Here is a 24,695-nt window from a genome sequence, read left to right on the forward strand (position 1 = left end):
AAATACAAATTTGTTTAGATATCCTGCCTTCCACCTTTTTCATTTATCTGTGTTTGGGTCAGGCTTTAAAGGGTAATGTTGCTTTTCTAATTAATCAAATTTTAATCAAGACTGAGATTTGGTCTTCTCTAATCATCAATAGTCAGCTTGGGCCTTTTAAAGTTAAAGTATATGTCATTTGGGGCCAAGTTCAGACTATGGAGAAAGATATTTAACTATTTCTAAGCCTGTATGGTTTATGTTTAGGAAGTAAATATTGAAAGCATTTGTTGCTCATTGCATAAACATATCTTTTGCCAAGCATTTGTTTTGTTTTAATAAGACAAAATAAAACCAAATAGAAAATTGTGATCAATCGAAATGAAAAACATTTTTTTGTCACATCACCCAGCCCTAGACTGACGTGTATCAAACAGTGAAATACACCATGCTCCATAAATTCTGAAAACGTATGGATCTGTTTAAAGCTTTGTTCACACATTTGTTCAAACTGTCAAAGTATAAAATATCAAACCCTCCAAAACCATGATCAAATTTATGCAGGGCACATTTTCAAAACCTGGCTTCTATTACTGAATAAAACGTTGAATAAGATATTTTTCTGTGATCCGGTGAGGTAAAGTGATAGTGTCTGTTTGAGGATAAGCTTCAGTGGAGGCCTTCACTGGTTGGCTGTAGCTCAACTTTAAACACCTCCAAATCCTACAAAACAAACTCTTCAGATGGCAACAGCACATGGCCTGGACTCCTGCTCTTGTGTCACTGGTAGTCCAGGAATGTCTGCAGTCTGCAACAGCTGAGAGGTCAGAGGTCACACACATGCCTGTTTGACTGGTCATCAACGAGGGACACAGTTTGAGTCAGGTAAAGGAAGAATACATGAGTCCAGAGATGATACAAATATAGTTTGTATATAGTTGGTGGATTTGACAGTGGGCCAACACATCTGCTGCTGTGGTTCTGCTCAGCTGCACCAGTGGAAATTCGAGGCTGGAGCTCGTCTGTGGATGACACACAGACAACAAAATATGCACTTATTGCAATCTGAATATCAACTGTGAGGTTTAGTGTCAGGATTCATATGGTTTAACTTGGAAAATAAAAGTAAAAGCATGAACTCAAATATAGGCTCATTTTGATCAATCGTCCAAATTCAGCACCAGTTTACTTAAGGGGAACTATGTAAATTTTCTAATAGACCATGTGCCAAACACTATGGAGAAGATTTTGCGTTGTCTGAAATGTTCCACAGTATTGCAAAAGCATATCTACTGCCATGAAGACGAGCAGGTGACAGCAAAATTTCAAGTTAGAGTGCACTCACAGTAAAAATGCAAATGTTTTTCCAAAATTTCTATTCATAAAATCACCTACAATTGGATATAAGTAAGATGTTGACACTCTAAGCAAAGCAATAACATCACCATGGGGACAAGCAAGTGTTGTGCCCCCCAACAAAGGTTACGTCATTGCTTATATGAAGTCTTTTTTGGGCATTTTCAAACACAAGGATTAAAGACTTTCGTGCATGCTTTTATCTATAAACAAAAACTTTGCATGTTCCAACATCCACAATTGGCCACATACAAACAATATAACACTTTAACTGAATGGCACGGTTTGACATGGCGTAAACCACAACAATGATGTTCACTGACTTCAGAAGTGTTACAGGCTAAAACTACATAAGCGTCTCTTCCTTTTCATGTTAAAATGCAGTCTAAGCAAAAGAAGATGGACCTTTTCCTCTCACCACATCTTTTGAATGGGTAAACCCTAAGTCTAAACTGTATTACAACCAAATTTAGTCTACAATTTGACTGATATGTAAAAACTAAAAATACTTCAGAACCATGGGAACATGTTAGAAAACCCCACTTTGAATGTTTTGGTTCAACATGAGCTGTGGCCATTGACATGAAATCTGAATCAGCTTTTGTACTACACTTCTCCTTAGCAACATCTAACAAAGGTTGGCCAATCGTCTTCCTAAAATCTGCGGTGTTCCTCATCAGATCCTTGAGTGAGTTTCAAGTGGAGAGTCTACTGGCCCTTCAAATCCCTCATTTCAGTCTTTCAGATGCTAGTTGATAAGATGGTTTGTAGGTCTTGAAGAATTCAACTTGACAGGGTAAAATGATCTACCAATGGAATAAGTGTATATTCTCTTAATTCAAGCAACATTAGATTTTGTTTCTTATTTTAAGTGCAAAGAGTTGTTGTTTTTCTTATCTTAAGTGTAGCAAGATTCATTTAAAAAATGTCATATTTTAACTACAAAAAGTCTTTTACTTGTCAAGTGAAAGTTATTCAAATCATGATAAAACTTTCTTAATTCAAGTACCGTATTTTCCGCACCATAGGGCGTGCTCTTAAGCCTCCAACCCAATCAAAAAACGACTGCGCGCCCCGCAATCCAGAGCACCCTATACACGAATCCACTCTGGTGTCCCAGCATGACTTCAGTAAACGACAAAACCACACCGCCCGCAGTGCACGCAAACATGCACGGAGTAGACAGCGACCGTGCAGCAACAAACACCCACAGCCACACACATCACTCCACGCGGACGAGGAATGGAATGGAGGAACAAACCGAAAAAACGAGTGCAATGTGTCACTTCTAGCCACAACTGACGAACTGAGTCACTGCAAATACGGCAACAATCCAGCAGTCCCAGACAGCACTCTCCCTACGCGCCACAATTGAACAAAGCCGAGAGTCACCGTGAATGCGCCAAACAAAGTCCGACTGACCCATCTAACTGTTGTATTTCGTTTAAGGTCTGGTGCGGTTTATTTGTGAAAAAAGTTTGAAAATAGACCATTCTTTGACAGTGCGCTTTATAACCCAGACTGCCCAATAGTGCGGAAAATACGGTAATCTTATCTCGGCTAGTTTTTTGTTTTCGCAGTATATATTTGTTGTAGTTCATGCTGGGATCAGCCTGCTTTATTTTTATTGTGTCAGTGGCATAAAGAAGTTTCAGTATTATCATGTATTGCAATATATCTGTGGCGATATATCGAGCTTCAAAATGTTTTACTGTGACAGGTCTAATGGTTTGCCAAAAGCATACCAAACTGCTAAACAGAACTGCAACACAGTCCCTCAGGTATCCAATTCTTTCAGCCTTCCGAGGTTGTAAATATTGTGCCTCTTAGTGTGAACTGATTTGCCATAGTTTTTTTTTTGTTACCATGAAAGCACTTCCTGACACAACTCCTTCCATCTCTTCATGCTGGCAAGTGGTACACACAATAAATAATCATATGACTCATTGTGCAATTGTAATCTTTTAGTTTGTCATCACTGCTTATCCGTTCCACGTTGCCCAACTTATTTACATTTTAGCGGTTCTGAAAGTAACCCATAACGTCCCTGTGAAAAGATAAATTTAACTTTTCTTCCCTCTTCATTGGAATTACATCACCTCTAAAAATAACACGCTGTACCTTGGCCTTGAAAGCGCTCGCAGCCTATGAAATCAAATCTGATATTTACAATGGATCTGAATGTGAAACAGCGTGGACCTTGATATACACAGTCATTCCAAAAGCCTTCGTCATTACCGCACTCTGGGTGGTTATAATGCTTTGCTGCAATCCTCACATCAATTCAAGCCCTGCCAAATGGCCCTGGGTCAGTTTGCCTTACGTTTCCATTGGCGCGCTGCCAGTTAGGAGCGATAAAGTGTAAAAGACGATGGGTACAGGTGTTCAGGAGTGGCCTAACACCTGATATAAGCACAAAAACATGGATTTCCCTGAATTAAATGACTGCTATTTACCCAAAACACTGGACAATACACTTGGAATCCAATCTTAGCACCTGTAAATGACAACATCCCATATACATTCAATCAAAGTCAGACGTAATAGTGAAATGACTCAAAGTTAACCAGCTGTGGCAACATGTCTTGAAAGCAGAAATAATAACGCGGATAGAGAGAAGACTGGGTGACTGACAGTTACAGCAACAGCCCAAAAAGTAACTTGATTTTATGACGCATTTCACAGACTCTCCGAGAAGATCCGGAGAGAGAGATTTCCTTACAAAGGCGCTGACATGAAAGTGAAACAGGGAGAAAAGAAGTCAGCATGACATGTGTGAGAGGAGGTGGAATTCTGTGGCACACTGGGACTTGGAGCTGGGCCAAAGGGGTACTGCGCTGGGGTCAGTGGGGCTTTCTCCTCTGTACCGCCCGCCACACATGCTGCCCGTGCCTCTGCTCTGTGTATGCATGCAGAAATGGTTCACACCTGGACACTTATTTATTTGAGAGGTAAAAGAGAAGTAATATATAGCAATGCAAAACACAGAATAGAGTAAAATATGGTCAATGTAAACTCATACTCCTCTTTCAAATGTAGTTATTACAGAAGTACATAGGTGATATAACATAAATATTGTCTATATTTACCTAAATAAAATATATTTTCTTTTTTCTGTTTTAATTTAACTATGGTCTTTATGTTAAAACCTATAATTTCTTGCAGATTGCAGGGGTTACAGTCTGTGTACAGAGTATAGGCCAGGCTAACATTGTAAAAATATTGTTTTCTAAGTGTTTTCCTTTGTAAAATAAAGATTGAATATATATATATACACACACACACACACATATATATACATATATTAATAGTAATAATTAATGCAGTTGTTGCAGGCCACGTGGTAAAGCAAGCCTGGGCAAAACCAAAGCCAAGTGAACTGCAAGTAGACTGAGTAATATTCAAATTATTTGTTGAATGCAAATATACAAGGCCTTTATAACAACAGTATTAAGCCACTAAAGCCAGTCCCTCATCATCTTTCTCTCAGCGCTTTCCTCCTCCTCAAATTTAAACTGTCCCTGACCATGTGTACATATGCAACAAACAACACTCGGCGGACATCAGTAAATGTTAGTGGGAGTAAAAACAAAGTCAGATTCCTTCTCAGTGCCTTCCTCAATGCACTCAGCTGTTTAGAGTCTGTGGCTGCTGAGGTTACACACCTGTCCAGTCCACTCACAAAGAAAAGCTCAAGCACTGGGTCCACATGCGCCGTGTTGACCAACTCTACATTCAAGATAAGAAAACAAATGCAAGACGAATTATGCAAACTCAACATTAATGAGCCATGTTGTAATAATATTACCTCATCATTAGCTTTAGCATCATTAGCTAGAGTTGTATTTACAGGCATGTTTGAGTAATTGAATTGTCCTGCATTGGGGGCTTGAATAATTAGAGAATTTCTTTTTCATCTACCCCCTATCCCCCAGCATCTGATCTGTACTTTGAATCATATATATTGGGTTAAAAATGTCAGCCATATTTCAAAACTAAAAAAATATACATAAAGATGGATTTATCAATTCTGCCTTTCTTAATTTGAAGTCAATAGTCCCATTTCAAAGCCATTTTAAATCAGATTCTGTGGTTTACAATGACCAAAACCTAAAATAATGATGTACATACGTTAGTTTAAGTAGGAGCATAAAATATATTCTTTATAGATAGACAGTGAACATGCACCAATAAAGAAATCACTAGTAAAGGCTTGGAGCTCATGGTGAATTCAAACATTGTCTCTCGTAAACAGATGAAAAAGCACCTCTTCAAATGAAAATCTAGAGCACCTTTTATTTTGTATGGCTGTGCGGCTGTACTCAGGACAACTGAAACCAGATGGGCCCTTAATATGAGAAAGCTCTTACATGTGGATGTCGTATATACTGTATGTGCATGTGAGCACGCTTACAAGAATTATGATTACTACAGTAGTGCGAGGGGGTATGGAGCAAACAGGGAAGCCAATCATTTGACTATAAAAGTAGGCAAAACTGCAATTATGTTGAGTACTATGACTGTAAAGATGCATTTAAAATTGCTCACAGAATATACAGAAAATACAGAATATTAACAATAATACAAATTTACATTGCATTTTATCATTCACTACTCAGTCACACTCTGGAGTTAAGATGAACTGGGACTGAAGGACAGAAACATGGCTGCCAACATCACATCACATCATCATCACAGAAGCAGAAAACTACATACATTCATACATACATAAGCAAGGTGGGTGAAGTGTCTTGCTCAAGGACACAACAAAAAAACACAATTAGAGTTAGAGCGAGAGTTAGAGAGTTGGCGGCAAGCACTCAACTACTCAGTCATAGTTACTGCATACTGCACTTATCACGCAACTTGACGTGTTTTTTTGCAATTCTTTTTCTTCATTGTGCAGCCCTGACAATAACTTTAACCCGTAGAGGTTGTCCGAAAGCAAAAAAAATGTCGGACATAAGGAGCCCACGTGAGGAGAGTGAATGGTCTGGCTGTAAATTCAGACAGATCCTCTCACATGTCTCCTTCCTGGCTTGGTGCTGTTTGCATTGGCCCCCCAGTGTGACTCTAAGCGCCTGATCCCATTTTAGGTGTGTTTGAGTGAAGCGAGAAGGAGGAGAAAGAGGATCTCATGGGAGCCATACGATCTCAATGTGTTTAATTATTCCTCATTCCTCAGTGACAGAACATGACAGGACACCTCATATGACTGCTTTGATGGTCCGCGCTCTCCAGGAACGTAATAGCAATCGGACTATTTTAAAGGTGCTAGGGTCTGTTAGGATGTCTCTATTAGTTCATTTCTCAAACATCCTGGTTCAAAACAATCAAAGTAAAATACCAAGATAATTCCTGTATCCCCTGGGCTGTAATTTTAAAGTTGAAGAAGTCAGTGGCATTAACAAAAGTTGAGGAAATAGTCCCAGGATGAATCAGTATGAGGCTGTCTAAATCAAAATGGCAGGTTTATTTATTGTGTTGCCGAATGCCGTGAATAAGCCAGTGATAAAAGCGAGGGGTTTCAAAGTTGTTATTTTCAAGATATGCAAAATTTGAATATCGAGAGTTGTAAAAAAACAAACAAAAGACTTATGGAAGCCAAGATATTTTTTTCTGCAAATTTTGTGATTTGTTTTATAGTCCATTCACCTTTTGTGCAAGACTTAAGGGGCTCATATTACACTATCTTCTGATCTGTTATAATGTTGTTCCCTCATAACAAACATACCCAGAGATGTGTTTTGTTTCATTCACACATGTTTAACAAACAAACCCTGCATATTTAGGCTGAGTTCTTCTCTCAAACAGGAAACAAATCCACCTCGTGATGTCAAATGGTAATACACAAAAAGTGCTCCACTGTGTCGATTACTTCTCTGTGTGCAAATTCCATACACCTTCACCAACTGTGGAGATGTTGAGAGTCTAAAAATAAAATGTTATTCAAATATGTGTGAATGAAACAAAGCACAACTCCAGGGATGTTTCTGATGAGGTAACTTTTTTTTTTTTTTTTTTTTAATCATCCGAACATTGTCTGAAAAATGATACCAATATTGTTTACCAATTGACACTGCATTTATCAGAATCCAAATATTTTTACTGAACAATTACAAAGCTGCAGGTGGCTGAGCATATATGTGACACTGACACACTGACACACTGGACTTACTGGGGGGACTGGAAAAGGGCTTTAGAAAAACACTCTAATCCACAGGTGATCTGATCCCTTTAAGACGTGGTCCCAACCCCCTCCCCATCTGGGACCACTGCCCCCTGCAAACACACACCTACCAGTCATATTTCCACTAGAGCAGGAACCCAAACAGTTATTATAGAAAAACTACAGTGTATCCTCTTTCCTTTTCACAACCACAAAACTTTGAGCTGTCAACCTGGAGATTAAAACTACCAATTTAACTAAATTATAGCCACAGAAAGCGCCACAAGTCAATCCCGGCATTGCAGTGAATCACAGTGTAGAACAGAGATTATAAAAGTTGTAAAAGACGAAGCAGATAATCCACTCAGAATGTGTCACCTCTTATTAAAACCGTCACTCCTCTCCTGGGATCACAGTGTCGACAGATGAACCTGCCTTTAAAGGCCAGAGACAGACAGTATGAGGTGATAATGTGAGCAGTCAGGTTCTATTGTGTTTGTTTTTAATATATAATGTGTAAAATACCTATACTCTTTGTTTATAAAGTTCCTCATTGGCTATTGTCTTGACACTGCATGGCTGCTCTTCCTTGGATCCTCAAATATTATGTCACGCAACATATAGAACATACTGTGATGAGTTTGATAGTGTATACAGTAGGTATTCTTGCATATTGTGTATGTATTATTATTATATATTTTGCTGCCAATCCATCAGTCAGCTGTGTAATCACTTCAGTTTTCAGTCTTAAAATTAAGCTTGGTTAAGCTTAGTTTCAACTTTTAAAATCAAGCGTGCAGGATTGTGGAGGCGTGTGGACGTGGAGTGATACAAAACAGTTCCATAAATCAGACCTGTGGCGGAGCTTTCACTGCAGACATAGCACACACATCTGAGGCTGTCCCATGTTAAAATCTATGTGTTTGTGAACACTAATGACTATCATTATAGAAGCACGGCTATGGTTTGGGCTTTGGTTTAGCCTGACAGACACAAAGACACTAGACAGGATATACAACAGAACACAACACAAAGGTATTGTCATAGTCCACAATGACAAAATGTACCTATAGTCTAGGTTTGTTGTTGTTATCTAGATAATAATACATTCTAAAACTATACTGTCCAAACTATCATGTTATAGTGTCTATTCCCCCGAATAGTTTTAGAATGGCTTGGAACCACACCAACTACAATTATTATTACATAATTAAAAACTATTATATAAAAGAGAGTGTGAAATTAATATTTAATATCTGACCTTTTCCTTGTTATTTTACAGTTTGAAATGTTATTATTATGAAAACAATACTACAGTCTAATTGTGTTTAGACTTCACAACATGTGCATCCACCATAGTACATTTCTCCAAACCCTACTGTCAAAACTTTGTATTGCATAACAAACTTAATAAGGCAAAACAAAAGAGAACGTTTTGGATCGAAAAGCACAGACAATCCAGGGGCTCCCTTTGGGGACAGAGCTGATTTATGAATGGATTCATTCAGACAGAGACACTTTGTTTATCATTGTAAGATTAAAAGACAATCTCTTCAAATAACATAAAACACCAGGACCATTCGCCACAATTAAACTCAAATGTTGGAACAAGTTACTGTACTATGTTACAGAGAAGACATTGCCCAGACTAAATAAATCAAGGAACTACTTGGAAGTCGCAACAGGTGGCTGTCAACTTAGGGTCATCATCCACTTAGGCCAGGGCCACAGTCTGCCTGCCTCTGCCCAGGAGTCACTAAGCAGGCCCAGGTAACAGCAGGGGCACTGAAGAGTCCTCATGTCCAGTTTAGCCACAGATCCCATCAATGACATTTACTCTACTCCAAGAGCTTTACTCCTTTATTTACTACACCTGTACATGGTAACAGCGCATGACAAAATACAATACAGTAGTGTCATGACATGTGTGAAGTAAGTTATGCTTTTTTTTCTTTTTGTACAGCACTTTGGGCAGTGATAACTGTATTTTAAACATGCTTTATAAATAAACCTTGTGACTATGCATCAAAATTTCATTTAGGGTGGGAGATATCAAAAAAAAAAAAGTCTGCAAAATGACAAGTTCAATTTGATCACCTACCATGTGCACTGTTATAGTATTATTATTTGAGTATTATCATCATATTGTCCAACCACAATCAGAACATTTCCTACCAAGACTCCAGCACTGGTAGTTACTATCTATCCAAAGTAGCCCAAAACAACAACACTGAAAAATACTTGCTGGATAATAGAGATGTAAATTGCTGTTTCTGCCAGGTGTTTCTGCCACAACAGTACAAATGCAATAGCTCCTCCTTTTTGGTAGTTTTATCTGCATTTGCGGTACTCTTTTTGGTGAAACCAAAAAGAAAAAAATGAAATCAGAGAGTTTACTAATAGCTTTTCCAGGCTGTGGGTTATTTTTGCACTTGCGGGGGCACAGTTTTCCTCATGTTTTGCGAGATCATACAGTGCATGAAACCGAAATGAAATTACTGCAGATTTTGTCTCTAACTTTAGTGTTTCATGTACTTTGTTTATCAATCAGACATCCAACGTAAACGGAGAGGAGACTGACACATCTGTTAGTGAAGGAGAAGCCATTTTGGGCCTAATGTTATTAAAGCTGGACTGGTATTGAGTGTGTGTCGTGTGTGTCAGCACATGTGGCCTGGGTGCACGCTGCATATGGTTTCACTCAGCTCTTTGCACTAGTTCCCTCACATTACTCAGAGACACCGGGAGGCCCAATAAAACCAAGTGACAGAACACAGTAACTCCGAAACATAAAGAAACGTGTTTAAGGCATCTGCTTACTGCCCCCGCTCTTGTTTCAGACTCCTGATCAAAGCCAGTGCGACCTCACAAACAGATTTACATGCCACTGTGTCACTGGTTTTGCACTGATAGGAATCACCTTCTGAAACAATGCATAATGAGTACTGGTCATTTTGTTACTCACCAATGCAGGCATGGACTCTGACTGACAGCTGGGTCCGAAGAATAATGCTGTGTTTCTTTCCTCTCCTGAAAAAGAAAGAAAATTGTTTGGAAATGACAATGTGAATGAATGCAGTTGTAATGTGTTGTAATGTTGTAATTTGTGCCCATCTCTCTTACAGACTGATATGATACAAACAGTAAAAACTGTAAAACTTAAGGGTAGGCCTGTCCCGATAACAAATTTTGAAGTTTGATATATTGCGGAATTAAATATAGATGATAAATTATTATACTGGAACTAATTTATGACAAAATAACCCAAGAGGAAATATTCCCAATGCACATGTAATGCAATTTAAGGCTATTAAGAATATTAGCAGGAACAGAAAAATATTGTTAAAAATTCAATTTGATCACCTACCATGTGCACTGTTATAGTATAATTATTTGAGTATTATCATCATATTGTCCAACCACAATCAGAACATTTATTACCAAGACTCCAGCAGTGGTAGTCACTTTCTATCCAAAGTAGCCCAAAACAACTGGAACTAATTTATGACAAAATAACCCAAGAGCAAACTTAAACCACAAAAAATATTCCAAATGCACATGTAATGCAATTTAAGGCTATAAGAATATTAACAGGAACAGAAAAATATTTTTACAAATTTTGAACTGCCATAAATAAATAGTCAATTGAAACATTTACGTACTTAGTTTAAATCCGTAATCAAGGAAGATATTTCATTTATTATTTTACAGCTTAAATCTTATCATATAGTCAAAAAATAACCAAAAATCTCCCAGTAGTGCAAAGAAAATGTGCACACGATAAATACTGACCCCCAAAAATATAGTTCCAGCTTTTGATATAGTAATTATCAGATCTACTTAAGGGTGCATTTAGCTGTAAAATGTCCAAGTGTGTAATATGACAAACAATGTTGTTGGTAACTGACATGTTTAAGAGCATTTCATCGCATATGGTAATTTCATTTTATGTATCAATAAGCCACTACATCCAATATATTTTTCCCAGCCAAACCACACAGCTTTGAGTCTATGAAGGATGGGAGTGACTCACAGGTCAGCTCTGTCTTAATAAAGATGAGAAGACCCTGTGACCTCCTGTCAGCAGCTTACAAAGACACCAATACAATATGAAACAAAAGCAACAACACTGACAATGCTGTTGTAGTCTCCATGGGGACCAGAGCAATTCAATGATTATACTGCACTATGTAACTTTTATGGTGAAGGGTATGTCATCTTGTTGTCTTAATGGTGATGTTATTGATTTGCTAAAATGTTCCACAATATGACATTAAAGTTATCTGCCTTTAAGGAGACAAGCAGGTGACCCCAGATCAAGTTACAGGTTTGCAATATAACACCTGCAAAAGAGTAAATGCAAAATAGATAAGTTTAAAGCCATACTGTGGAAAACAATAACACCTACCACCACCTGAAATAGTATGGGTATTTTCACACTTCACAAAAAAAAATAAAATAAAAAAATAAAAAAATAAAACCTAAACCTGGAATTCAACCAAGACTAGTTCATGACTTAACAAGGACTAAAATAGGACCAAACCAACAATACATTAGGACTCAAACTAGGCCCAAACCAGGACCAAACCAAGTGTGAACATGCCCTAAGTAAGAGATCTTGTCCCATATTTGTACTTAATCCATTAATTACTGTCCTGCTACTAAAGCTGCAGATTTGGCTCTTGACAGCTCAGCAGGTACAGTTGTGCAACACTTTTAATTGGACTCACTGACAAATAGGCTTTTATTCCCTTATTACAAAAGCCGTATGTGTCGGGGTAGCTCTGGCTCTGCTCCAACAAAAGGCTCTCTGAGTTTGCACCGCTCACATATAAGACCACTCACACTATCAGTAGTGCAGTATTAGCATAGCATTAACTATGCTAATGCACCATTATCCTGCTACAGTTTGTCATGAGGCAGATTACATGGCAGGAGATTTGATATACCTGCTGTTATCAAATGTAAAATGCACCAACAAGCTGAGGTGACGCAGGGATCTTATCTGTCAGAGTAGATCTTGTCAAAATGAGACTGCAGATCAGATGCTATGCAAGCAAATGGGTAAGATATTTTTTCCCAAATGCCTGTTTTATTTCCTCCATTGCTGCAACTTTATCTCTGTGATTAAACCTGACCTGAGGCAACACAGACCAAGTACTCAAACAAATGGTATCCACACGAGCAAAGAATGTCAGACTCTATTGAACATGTACAGTACAAATCATCACTACGGAGAGAACACGAGTTACATCATTACTGTGCTAATTACTGTAGACATCAGTAGGCCCTAATCAAACATTATTCAATAATCAGTTTATTATTAAATTATTCTAACTTAATGTTTACATTCAGATGCATATCTTTCTTTTATCTACAATGAAATCCAGTCTACTGCGTTTGGTGATTTATGCATCACTTTTCATTTGAAATGTGTTTGTGGCAGTGAATGACAATGTTTACATTGACATTTATGCTGTTTATTAAAATTATCTTTTAAACTTGTAACTTTGTAACCAGTTAACCTCTCCAGGCACAAGGATCCTAAGGTTACTTTTCCATTTGTACTGATCCTAAAGCTAGATGCATCAGCAAGTGTTTCCAGGGAAAGACTCAAATCAATATGCCATTTGCTATGAAAAGTATACAGCAGAATAAAAATTGTTCACTATTTGGCTCTCATAATTTCTCTCAAGTGTACTGTATATAGGGATGGGAAAATAAAACATTATATTGTTTATTTAGATTTAAGTAGTTGTTAAAAAACATCAAACTTATTCATGATAATATCACAATGATTATTACAATGAGAAGTTATCGTTAACCACAATTATTTGGCCATGATAACTGTGACACAAAATGTCTATATCGCCCCAGGCTTGCAACTGTATACCTCATAAAGTATATAGTAACTCAGCAGTGGCTGTACCAGTGGATGCCTGCCAGCACTGCTCTTTCTGGCTTTGTCTAAGACAGCCATGCACAAATGAGAGTCCACAGAACGTGAATACAAATAAACTAAGCCTAACTGCAGCTTACAGAGCGATTAATAGCAGACAGGAAGGCCCCACTAAGAGCCATTGAATCAGCATTTTCACCTCTTGCCAGCAAGGCGGCATCAAGGGGGCAAAAGATGGAAAAATTAGGCACAAGATTTACAAAAAAGCTTTATTTCACAGTAGGGTTCATTCATTAACCATTTACCAGCACTACTGCAGCCAGTAACCAATTAAACTCAGCTATTGAATTCTGTTAATAATACACTTAAACTGCTGGGCAAACAGACAATATAGTGTGTTTTGCCTACTAAAACTTTAAGCCCCATGATGTTTGACAATTCCTCTGGTTCTTTTCAAATGCACTTTCCGTTTTTCTGCTCCAAATGAAAGTCTGGTGTGCTCTGTGTCTCGGTAACAATGTCCAAGTGGGTCAGAAAGATGAAAATAATGAAAACTGCCCAGTGAGAGATGATAGGGTACGATTAGGAACCCAAAATACTTGCGGTCTGCAGAGAAGGCACTTTAATATAGACTTCTAACTGGTTGTCAGACACATCAAGAACAGTCAATAAAGAATGAAGGGCATATTTGACACAATGGCTTCTGGCTTGCTTGCATGTTTTTCACTTCAGAACCAAGGCGGAGGAATTTTAAAAAGTGTCTTCTGTAGTGCCAGCTGGACATTTCTCATGCTGAATCAATTAGGCATCAATAACATGTGATCTTCGAAAGACAAGCCAGGGGATATGTGTCCTTGAGGATTTGACTAATCATATGTCAATCAATGCCAAGTGAAAATAATACCCAAGCAAAAAGGTAAAACTTCACACATGTATAGTAGATGTATATTTTCCTATTGCAAATCCAACTTTCTCAGAAAATTCTCCGCTGGCTAACACTCCCTCCTCTGTAAATGGTGCAAAACTGTGTGTGTGAAAAATAACACTGGGTAATAAAAGATTTCATATCAAACTCATATTTTAGAATAAAAAAAACTGTGGTGAGCATAGTTCTAGGCCACTGTTTTTGAGTTAAAGAGGTTTAACTTATTCAGTACATGAGGACACAAACTTACTTACAAACAAAAACACTAGCAACTGTGTGGTTAAATTACCTGACACATTTACTCCTGTAGTAAAGAAAGTCTACTGCTTTCACAATATGAATTTTCAGTGTTGATTTTGATAAGAAGGAATAAACTAGATAGATATTCTAAAGCAATTTCTATTCAGGAAATGCCAAATTGGTCATGTTTATGTGATTTGTGAAGTGTCAATAATAATTAGGAACAATAATAACTTTGGTAGCTGTCCATGCTCTCCAAATGTTTTTTGTTTTTTTTAATCTGCGTGCAGACCTCTACGAGAAACATTACACAGTCCACCTTCAACACTTTATGATTTATGTTTGAGCTGCAAAGTTGAATCAAAGTTAGAATCAAAACCAGGATAGACCTTTGGGCCGGCTAACGTGGTGTGGAAGTGATTATGGCCCTAAAGCTCTTATGACATGGATCTCTGCGGCGGTCTGTCACTATAATCTGATTGTACAGACACCAGGTATGACACAGGCACCTTAGGAATGTAATCTGTCATTAATATCAATTACCAGTGCAGCCCATGGCCAGTGATCAGGAGGAGGCAGGAACGCAGACTGCACAGACTCTGCTTTCCTGTGGATCAGGGCTAAGATTACAGAAAAACCCAGGAGACTAACCACTACAATAACATGGTTCAAGAAAAGTGATGGAGGTATGACTGCTATGGACAAACCATTTTGTATTTGGACCTTACATAAGGCTTTAGAAAGCATATTAGTGGTAAATCATCATCAACACCAGATAAGAATGTCTTTATACAATCATCAAGTTCATTTATCTCTACTATTTTGTATTATGAGGGAACATTACAGTACCTTAAGAGAGCAGGTAACTATGGTATGTTATAGCAAGGTTTGAGTAAAAAATGCGCTATGTAACTTTTCTGGTTGAACATCTCAATGGACATTTATCATGCTTTGCCTACAATGTTCCACAGAGTGGGAGTGGGCTCACAGATCTGATATGTAATTTGGCCTTGTGGCATCACTTGATTGTGTCCATGGGGTTAGTTTATCACAATACTATGGAACATTGCAAACAAAGCAATAATATCTCCATGGAGACAAACAGGAGACAGACTCTCCACCAAAAGTGACAAAGTGCACATTTAAGTAAATTGACTGGACTGAGTAGAAGCTGAATGTATCCAACACCACCTGAAAAGGCAAGTCTGTAAAATATATGTTCTTTTGTATTTTATTATATATACACACAATGATAGCTTAATAATTAATAGAACTTATTTCTGTAGTTAAAGAATGCAAAGTGGAATATAAGAGAAAATGTTACTTCTTATGTTTTATGTCCGTCAAAAATCCTTCTGAAATTTAATAGAGAGGGTGCCCAAAATTACTGTTGTTTTAAAATAACAACCCTACCTGAAACCATTTCATTAGCTCCATAATCATCATATCAACAATACCAAGCTGTGGGGGTCTAATCTCGTGCAAACAGTGCCAGAATCTACCACCAAACACAACTGCCCTATTTCTACAGAATAATTGGCTAACCACCTTCACCCCAGCCTCCATAGAAAACCCTGTGTGGGTTTAATGACACACATCCCATACCTGCCTGTGCCAGCTGGCAGCCAACACGGCCCAACCAGAAGAAGTGGACGACTCTAACCTCACAGTGCTCAATAAGCACCTAACAATTTCACATGGAGCGAAGAAAGGACACATCTCCACTGTCCAATAGAAACATCACATCCAGAGAGCAACTTATGAATTCCAAGTTGGACAAATAAATCTTTACGTGTTTGTGGTCCCGCCAACCAGACACACTCATGCCAGCTTTAGCCTATGAGAATTCAAAATAAAATGGTGATATGTGAGATCACTGTACATGCGAAAAACATGTGGGGTTAATAAAACAATTGGCGAGCATATATGTATGAAAGTAAAACATTTTAATGCTTTCTTTTCTTGATCCAGATCCACTTATATGATGGCTAAATCATAGTATAAGCAATTTACTCCAGCCTGATGGTATGATTGTGGTTGGTCTGTATCTAATGAGGACACAGCAATGAGAACGATTACTTATGAGATATGTCTACACCTCCTAAGTGGCCGCATGACATCACTGTTGCTTCTGAGCCAGATATTTCAAGGGTCACTACTGAGCACATGCCACGGAAATTCTGCCACAATTGCTTAGAATGTAGGGCACCATTCCTTTCATATGGCTGATAAAAAGACCAGGCATTTTGAATTGACTTGTTGAGTGCCATTGTCCCCCACTTAGAGAAGGAATCTTAAAGGGCCCATATTACGCTATTTTCTGATCTAAGGTGGAACAGAGCATTTTGAGCTTTGGAGATGTAGTCAAACTTATAATGCAATGATACACAAACATGTGTTAATGAAACAAAACACAGTTCCTGGTATGTTTCTGATGAGGTAACATGTTTTACCTCATTTACAGGTAACATGGTTTAGAGCTTTCCTTACCCTCCATCCTCCTGAAAGCCTTCCAGTTCATCTCGCTGCTCTGCCAGGGTGGACTCCAGGTCAAGGTAACTTCCATTATGGGACAACTGCAGGGCACAGTCATCAGGCTAAAAGTACAGGGAAATACAGGGCAGTTAAACTATATGATCAACATTATCACAAGTAATAGAAAATGGAAATATGGGATGTTTTGTGGCCACACAACTAATAGAACATAAATAGTTGTATTGGTGTGTTTTTTATGACTATATGGATTGGATATATGGAAGTAAATTCACTCCAGCCTCTCCAATATTCAAAGACACAATTTGTAAAAAACAGATTGTGTAATCTGTCATCACTACTAATTACTCAGAACAGGTTGGGTGATACAAATAAAAGTCCTTAAATCCAGGAAACAGATTATCAGGAGCAGCAGCTCTCTTAACTATAGTCTGCTCAGGACATGAACCCAGCATGTCTCTGTGAAGGCCAAGTCCAAAGACCAGACCACAAGTCTCTCACACTGAGGTCTGGCCTCTCCCTTTAACCACCATACTGTGGTGCTCTGACCGGGTGGTAGTCAGGGATCAGACTAAAAATAAACAGAAAACCATTTCCAATTGATTTTTGTTCAAAATGCAGCTATAATCTATTCCTCCAATATATTCCACCAATAACAGCATTTCTCAACAGCTGACTGACTGTGACACATCCTTTCTTCTGTCTGTTTAGAAATTTACACTACTCTAAGCTCTCTGCAAGTATTTGGTCCTCATCTCTCTGAAGCATTAAGCCAAAAAGGTTGCCCTGAGCATTATGCAAAAAAGCAAAAACAGGCAGTACCAACTAACTTTTTTTTTGTATTCTGTGCACATTATGTTTCTATAGGAAAGATCCAAAATATAAGTACAGCAGAGCATTGATTACATCTATCTTTAATATGAACCAAGGGGCATAACCTTATCCCTTAATGCAGTTTGATATTGCCTGGTGTTGGGCCCTCTGCTGAGACAACACTCCCAGATGCACTGACCAGCAAAACCTCAGCTCTGCATAACAATGTGCAAAAGAATTTAAAGGAGTCCCAACAGGCAGAAGAAGGAACCTGTACTTTAGAGCATTTAGCATAACTTCTCATTATGGGAGTCTGTAATTCCTGATGGAGAGAAATACAAGGAAACACAGCAAACAAAGATGGTTAGAGAGAGTCCACTCCCAGAGCTTTCTCCCATCCTTGAATTTACTTTTTAGAAGCCTCAAGGCCACTAAGCCACAGGCCAAGACTATTCATCTAAATGAGAAAGCCAAACAGAAACTTATGCAATATTTTGCTGCAATAAAATCTACAACTATTGATTTCCAGTTTGCAATTAACATATGGTGTAAATGGATTTAACACTGCTGAAAAGTAGAAAATAAAAAACAATTAATAACTGTTTGTTTATATGGTCCAAACTGCAATACAAACTGTTTAGTTATAGCCCACTCCTTTGATACAGATGCTCAATAATGCCTGTTTGAAGATAATTACTGGCATGTTATTCTACAGTCCAGATGACCTATTAAACATTTAGGCAGCCTGTGTATAATAAATGTTAGAATCACTGATGTAATCTAACATCAACTCTTGGACATCCAGTTTATCCCAATCTCCACACTGAAACTGACAGTGACAGTCCAGGCAGAGCATGTGTGAGCTGTTTGGACTCCTTCCGCACCATGTGTTAGCAGTGAGCTATTTATACTGGGCTGAACAGGGCATCCACCAAGAAAGGATGAGACACCAGGTTTGGTTTTGGTCACATTTAGAGGTTCACACTAAAGTCACAGCTGCTCAGAATCACATGTTGAACTGAAATCTGTCAGTTCAAAGTATATGCGACTGATCAGGTTGTTGCTATTATTCTGAAAGTTAATGATGAAGTTAACAGAGAAAACACTTCTTTCAGTCTAAGGTGCAGGAAAGTCATTGCTAAACCTGATCTAGCCTGAACCCTGTTGTGTTTGTGTTTTTAATTCCGCCCATTTCTTCCCCAAACAGTAGTAAGTGCTACCATCCCACCCCGCTGCTCTGTCTGAGTGGCCACCAGAATAGAAGCCAGGCTTGTGGTGATCCACAACATCCTGAGGCTGCCGTGACTTATTCAGCCAACCGAACTCAGGACACAGCACTACAGATGAGATAACATGAAGAAAGGGCTCAATTCAAAAGTTATTGTGGATAAACACTTAAAAGGATTAGTAAGCAGGTTTAGAATAATTAAAGTCATTCAAGGTGAAAACTTGACTCACAAATATTTCACCATAACTTTAAAATTTGCACTGGCATTCATTATTACTATTATCACCAAGTTTTTTATTGGCTATTGTTATTAATATGGTCTAGTACCATTTTAGCCACATCATCAACTTCAGTGTATGCCAATGAAAACTTGAGTCCTAAAAAATCAACTGACAGTAGTCGTGCATACCTTCTGTGGTGCCTTGAGCAGCCTGTGGACTCCAGAGATCTGATTGATCAGAGGGATGTCCTCTCTGAAGGTGTACAGAGGTGGTCTGGTCGGCTCGGGGAAGTTGGTGCTGTTGAATGGATCAGTATCATCTAAGAACTGAACCCTGCTCACAAAAGTCGCCATACTGTATCCATGCAGCGTCAGATCATCAGAATATCAGATGCGCCAGACAGACTCCTGCAGAAGCACAACCATGCAGCCCGGGTTATCCTTGGACTTTCTCCATTGGTTCAACGCAGTGCACGATACTGCAGACAGTGACTACCACAGTTCAAAACAATGGTCCGGAGAACTGGCACAGAGCAAGTTAAATGAGAAGACAAACGCACGCTGCCGCAGTATCCAAGGGCATAGCGGGCGGAGCTGATGGACTCTGCCGACGGGACCGCTACACTTGGCGCCTGTACTGAGGCGATGTGTGCGCAGCTCGCTCCTCTCGCTCAAACTCAGCCAAGGGACCGGGAGTCAGAGCTCAGCCGGCAAAGAGAGCTCAGATTACAGGCGCACTGGCGGCCTCCTGTGGCACAAGAGAGGACTGCGCCAAGTGCCGCTGCCTACTGACCAGACGGCTACTGTTGTGCTGACACTGGAGATGCTGTGACTTTAGCTCAAAAATTAGATATAATTTAATGAATAACTTTTATCAAAGTAGCCTGAAAATATTCTATATGTATCTAATGTTAGAACAGCATAGTAATAACTTACCGTGGAACCAATATTTTTACTGAAAATAAATAATATTACGATACTAAACTAGCAATAGAAATAAAAGAAAACCTAACTATTTATGTCTAAACTGTTTTAAAAATAAAAATGATGTTACTACTGTTAGCAGATCACCATTGAACAAAATTAACAATGTGCTTTGGACTTTCATAAAGCTCGCTTTCTCTTACTCAGCAAAAGCATAAAGACCCCATGCATGGAACCAATAACCAGTGGCACTAAATGTTGTCAATCTATTACAGAGCACCTTTGCTTCCCACAGTGAGAGGTTCTTCTAACGAGGTGGCGAGACCTGCCCTTAAAGATCATGAAGCTTCAGTTCTCAAATCCAGGCCTGGAGGACAGAATCTTGTCCCATGAACAGCTGGAGCGCCTGGAGAAGGAGGAGGCAGATGATCGGCCCAAGTGGGACAACAAGGCACAGTACATGCTGACCTGTGTGGGCTTCTGTGTAGGGCTCGGAAATGTGTGGCGCTTTCCATATCTTTGTCAGAGTCATGGAGGAGGTAAGAGATGATTATATAAAAAAGTGCTAAACCTAAAACAAGGTAAAACAGGTTAGGAGGAACCTGAATTCCAGCCTTTAGGAAACAGCAACATCCCAAGTAAGGAGGGTAATGCGTGAAAAAAAAAATAGTACAGTTATTTCAAAATAATTACTCAAGTCGGAGAAAAAGGTAGAGGCATTTGGGAAAACTGCAACTCAAGTATATGGTAATTGTAAAAGTAAATGTCTGAGTGTAACAACTGATCGTAACAACAAAAAAATATGTAAAGCATTGTCAATTATATCTAAAGAGAATCTGTTTATATTGCAAGATAAAGCTTTAGTTACTTGTACATTCACAGAAAGTAATAAGACAACTCTTATTTTTACTGCTATGTAAACTATTCTGACTCAGCTCTAGTTTTAGAAAAGTTTAAAATGCCCCGGATTTACAAATTGATAAAAGCAGTTTACATGTTATACATTGACAAGGACCCTTAATGATTGACAGGTATGTGACACTCTTCAGAGACATTACCTGCTTATCATAATATGCTGAATCACACAGTTTTTTGACATTATAGGAGCATTTATGATTCCATTTCTGATTCTGCTGGTACTGGAGGGAATCCCACTTTTGCATCTGGAGTTTGCAATTGGTCAACGTTTAAGAAGAGCCAGTTTAGGAATGTGGGCAGCTATTAATCCCTATCTAACTGGAATTGGTATGTTGACCTTTTTTGGGAATACCGGCACAAATGCAATACTGAAAAACAACATGTTGGTAAACTATTTTCAGGTATTGCATCTATGGGTGTGTCTCTAACAATCAGTCTGTACTATAACACCATCATTGGGTGGATTCTGTGGTACCTGTTCAATTCATTTCAAGATAGTCTACCTTGGAGTCAGTGTCCCATCAATTTAAACCTAACAGGTAACTATAGTCATAATCGTCTAATGAGGCCTACTGACAACAATGGCAAATGCTGCTGGTTTTAAATATGCACTATGAACTTTGACAGGTCCAGTGCCAGTATCAGAGTGTGAGAGGAGCTCTTCTGTGGACTACTTCTGGTACAGACAGACCCTGAACATAACTCCACACATTGAAGAGGACGGTGGGCTGCAGTGGTGGCTTCTGCTGTGCCATATTTGTGCATGGACTGTGCTCTATCTGTGCATCATACGAGGAATAGAGACAACTGGAAAGGTACTGCATAAGGCAAACCTATATTAACGTCAATATTATTTATCCATTGTATAACTTCTGTCAACAAATGTGGCGAGAAGTAATTCACACATTCTTCACACATCTCTATGTCAACAAATGTGTTTGTAGGCTGTGTATGTGACTTCAACACTTCCTTATGTTGTACTGACAATCTTTCTGGTCCGTGGACTAACACTCAAGGGCTCTCTGAATGGAATAAAGTTCCTCTTTACACCAGAGGTAAGCCCTGTACGAGTTACATATGTTACAGTGGAGTATTTAAAAATATTTTTTTAAATCCTATAGAAAATTGTAGTTGCAATTGTAAATAGTAGTTTTAAGTATAGGAAGGCAACAGTTTATCTGTATGCTACCATAATTATCATATGATCCAGTTTTGCATCTAACTCCCTCTAGCTGTCAGAGTTGTCAAAACCATCCACATGGCTTGATGCTGGTGCACAAGTTTTCTATTCATTTTCTTTGGCGTTTGGAGGGCTCATTTCTTTCTCCAGCTACAACTCAGTGCAGTGAGTTATAAAATATATTGCACAATTCTTACATGAACAGTAAAATATGAACATAAACTGACTTTTCCTTTTCAGTAACAACTGTGAACAGGATGCAGTGATTATCTCCATCATCAATGGCCTCACTTCTGTGTATGCTGCAACTGTCATTTACAGCATCATAGGCTTCAGAGCCACAGACAGATTTGACAGCTGTTTAAGCGGGTACTTTCTGTCTTTTGTAGTTTTTGTTTACATGTTGAACAGTTTAATTAAAATGTTCAAACTTCAATTTGCATGTGTGTTTTAGGAATATCTTAGCAATACTAAATGCATTTGATCTAGCTGAGGGGGAAATTACTACCAGTAACTACACTGAGGCTCTTCAGAATCTCAATAAAACAAATTCTGATGCCATTCAAGCACTACATCTACAAACTTGTGACCTGAATACGTTTCTTAGTGAGGTAATTCACTTATTTTTATGTAAGACTATCTTCAAATATTATCAAAATGATTATTTTTTCTCCATGTTGTAGGGAGTTGAAGGCACAGGACTTGCCTTCATTGTGTTTACAGAGGCCATCACTAAGATGCCTATATCTCCTCTGTGGTCTGTGCTCTTCTTCATCATGCTTTTCTGCCTCGGACTGTCCTCCATGTTTGGAAACATTGAGGGAGTTTTAGTACCTCTCCAAGATCTAAAAGTTTTTCCCAAGACATGGCCAAAAGAAGCTGTAACAGGTAACAATAATGACATTTTTAAGACAATTGTTTTGTCACCAACCTCTACTCAACATGCATCTTCTCAATAGTACGCCCAAACGTCTGACTTCATGTATCGTATTCATCATAAATACATCCATACAGTTTCCCTTGCAACCGATATAATAAATACTGCTTTACTATGAAAACAATGACACTAAATATATTGAATTTCGACTGGGAAAAGGTCTAAAATAAGGTTTAATTTGTATTTATTTGAATAGTTTAATGTGTTGAAAACCTTTCTTTGACCTAAATCAACCAAATATTATTGCTTAACATTTAAATAGATTAAATACTGTGTATTTTTTGTTTTATTTTCAAATAATCTTGCAATCCCCAGCTCCGTGCCTTTCAACAGTGGTCTAGACTTTCACTCAGTTGCCCTTCCACTCTGCACAGTGCATTTTTGTTTAAACTGATTTAATAAACATCTATTCTTATGTATTGCCATCAGGTGTAACATGTCTGGTCTGCTGCTTGGTGGGGCTTATTTTTATCCAAGCGTCTGGAAACTACTGGCTGTCTCTGTTTGACACTTACGGAGGATCCATCCCACTGCTGGTGGTTGGATTCTGTGAAATGTTCTCCATTGTGTACATTTACGGCATAGACAGGTAAATAAAACTGTAAGCACACATCTGCCAATGACTAATACCATCACATAATTGAACATATGTTACGTTGTTCTTTACTAGGTTTAATGATGATATCAAGTTTATGATCGGGCACAAACCCAACTTCTTCTGGCAAATATCTTGGAGATTTATCAGCCCAGTTATTATGTTCTTAATCCTGGTGTTTTACTTTGTCACAAAAGTTTCAGAGAAGCTTCTCTACAAAACATGGGACCCTGAATCGGTAAAATATTTTCAGATTCCTCTGTATTAGATAACATTGTAAATGTTTATAATATGTATTATTCATTTTTGTACATAGGACAAATTCCCAACACTGGTAGAAAAGACTTACCCATCATGGATCTATGTCATCATTTTCATACTGGCGGGGATACCGTGCCTTGCAATTCCTTTTGCAGCTGTTTTAAAATGCTGCAAATCAAGGAAACAAGAGAAGTTACATCTCAACAGTTTTTCTCTAAACTCTACATCAACCATGAGTGAAAAATAAGATGTTTTATTTATATAAAAATATCATTATGTTATATTTGGACAAATTATGTATAATTTTATACTTTAAATATTATTAACTCCCCAGAGTAGTAAATAATTGTTCTAGTCTCATTCTGTGCTTTTTTTATTCAGAAGTGGAACTGTCTCACTGAAATATTGCTTAAAGCAATCTCACTGTTTATTTGTTGTATTATTTAATTCCAATGATTATGTGTTAAATGTATATGACATATTTTACTTATTTCTGCTAATTTCACTTTTCATTTTAAAATACAAGAGTAAATAGTTCATGACTATGTTAGAAGATTT

The 24,695-nt window shown here is 38.2% G+C and overlaps 2 protein-coding genes across 2 annotated transcripts in view; one reads left to right on the forward strand and one right to left on the reverse strand.

Moving 5' to 3' along the window:
* Positions 1-19,948, reverse strand: part of fhod3b (formin homology 2 domain containing 3b) — an 80,548-nt gene extending 60,600 nt beyond the window's left edge. The window contains exons 1-3 of the mRNA XM_055163449.1: positions 19,512-19,948; positions 17,059-17,165; positions 10,470-10,534 (exon numbers count right to left, since the gene is read on the reverse strand). Of these exons, the coding sequence (XP_055019424.1) occupies positions 10,470-10,534; positions 17,059-17,165; positions 19,512-19,676 (337 nt within the window). The 5' untranslated portion in view covers positions 19,677-19,948. The remainder of the gene's footprint in view (positions 1-10,469; positions 10,535-17,058; positions 17,166-19,511) is intronic.
* A 638-nt stretch (positions 19,949-20,586) lies between these two features.
* slc6a19b (solute carrier family 6 member 19b) lies at positions 20,587-24,384 on the forward strand. Its single transcript, XM_020937213.2, has 12 exons — positions 20,587-20,785; positions 21,351-21,491; positions 21,566-21,703; positions 21,792-21,979; positions 22,109-22,219; positions 22,397-22,509; positions 22,585-22,713; positions 22,799-22,955; positions 23,028-23,232; positions 23,711-23,870; positions 23,952-24,114; positions 24,193-24,384. Exons 1-12 carry the CDS (start codon positions 20,587-20,589, stop codon positions 24,382-24,384), a joined length of 1,896 nt encoding a protein of 631 aa, XP_020792872.2.
* Positions 24,385-24,695: the final 311 nt, after the last annotated feature.

Source organism: Boleophthalmus pectinirostris, unplaced genomic scaffold (assembly GCF_026225935.1).
Source record: "Boleophthalmus pectinirostris isolate CB_2022bp ecotype Guang Dong unplaced genomic scaffold, ASM2622593v1 HiC_scaffold_6, whole genome shotgun sequence".
NCBI lineage: Eukaryota > Metazoa > Chordata > Actinopteri > Gobiiformes > Gobiidae > Boleophthalmus > Boleophthalmus pectinirostris.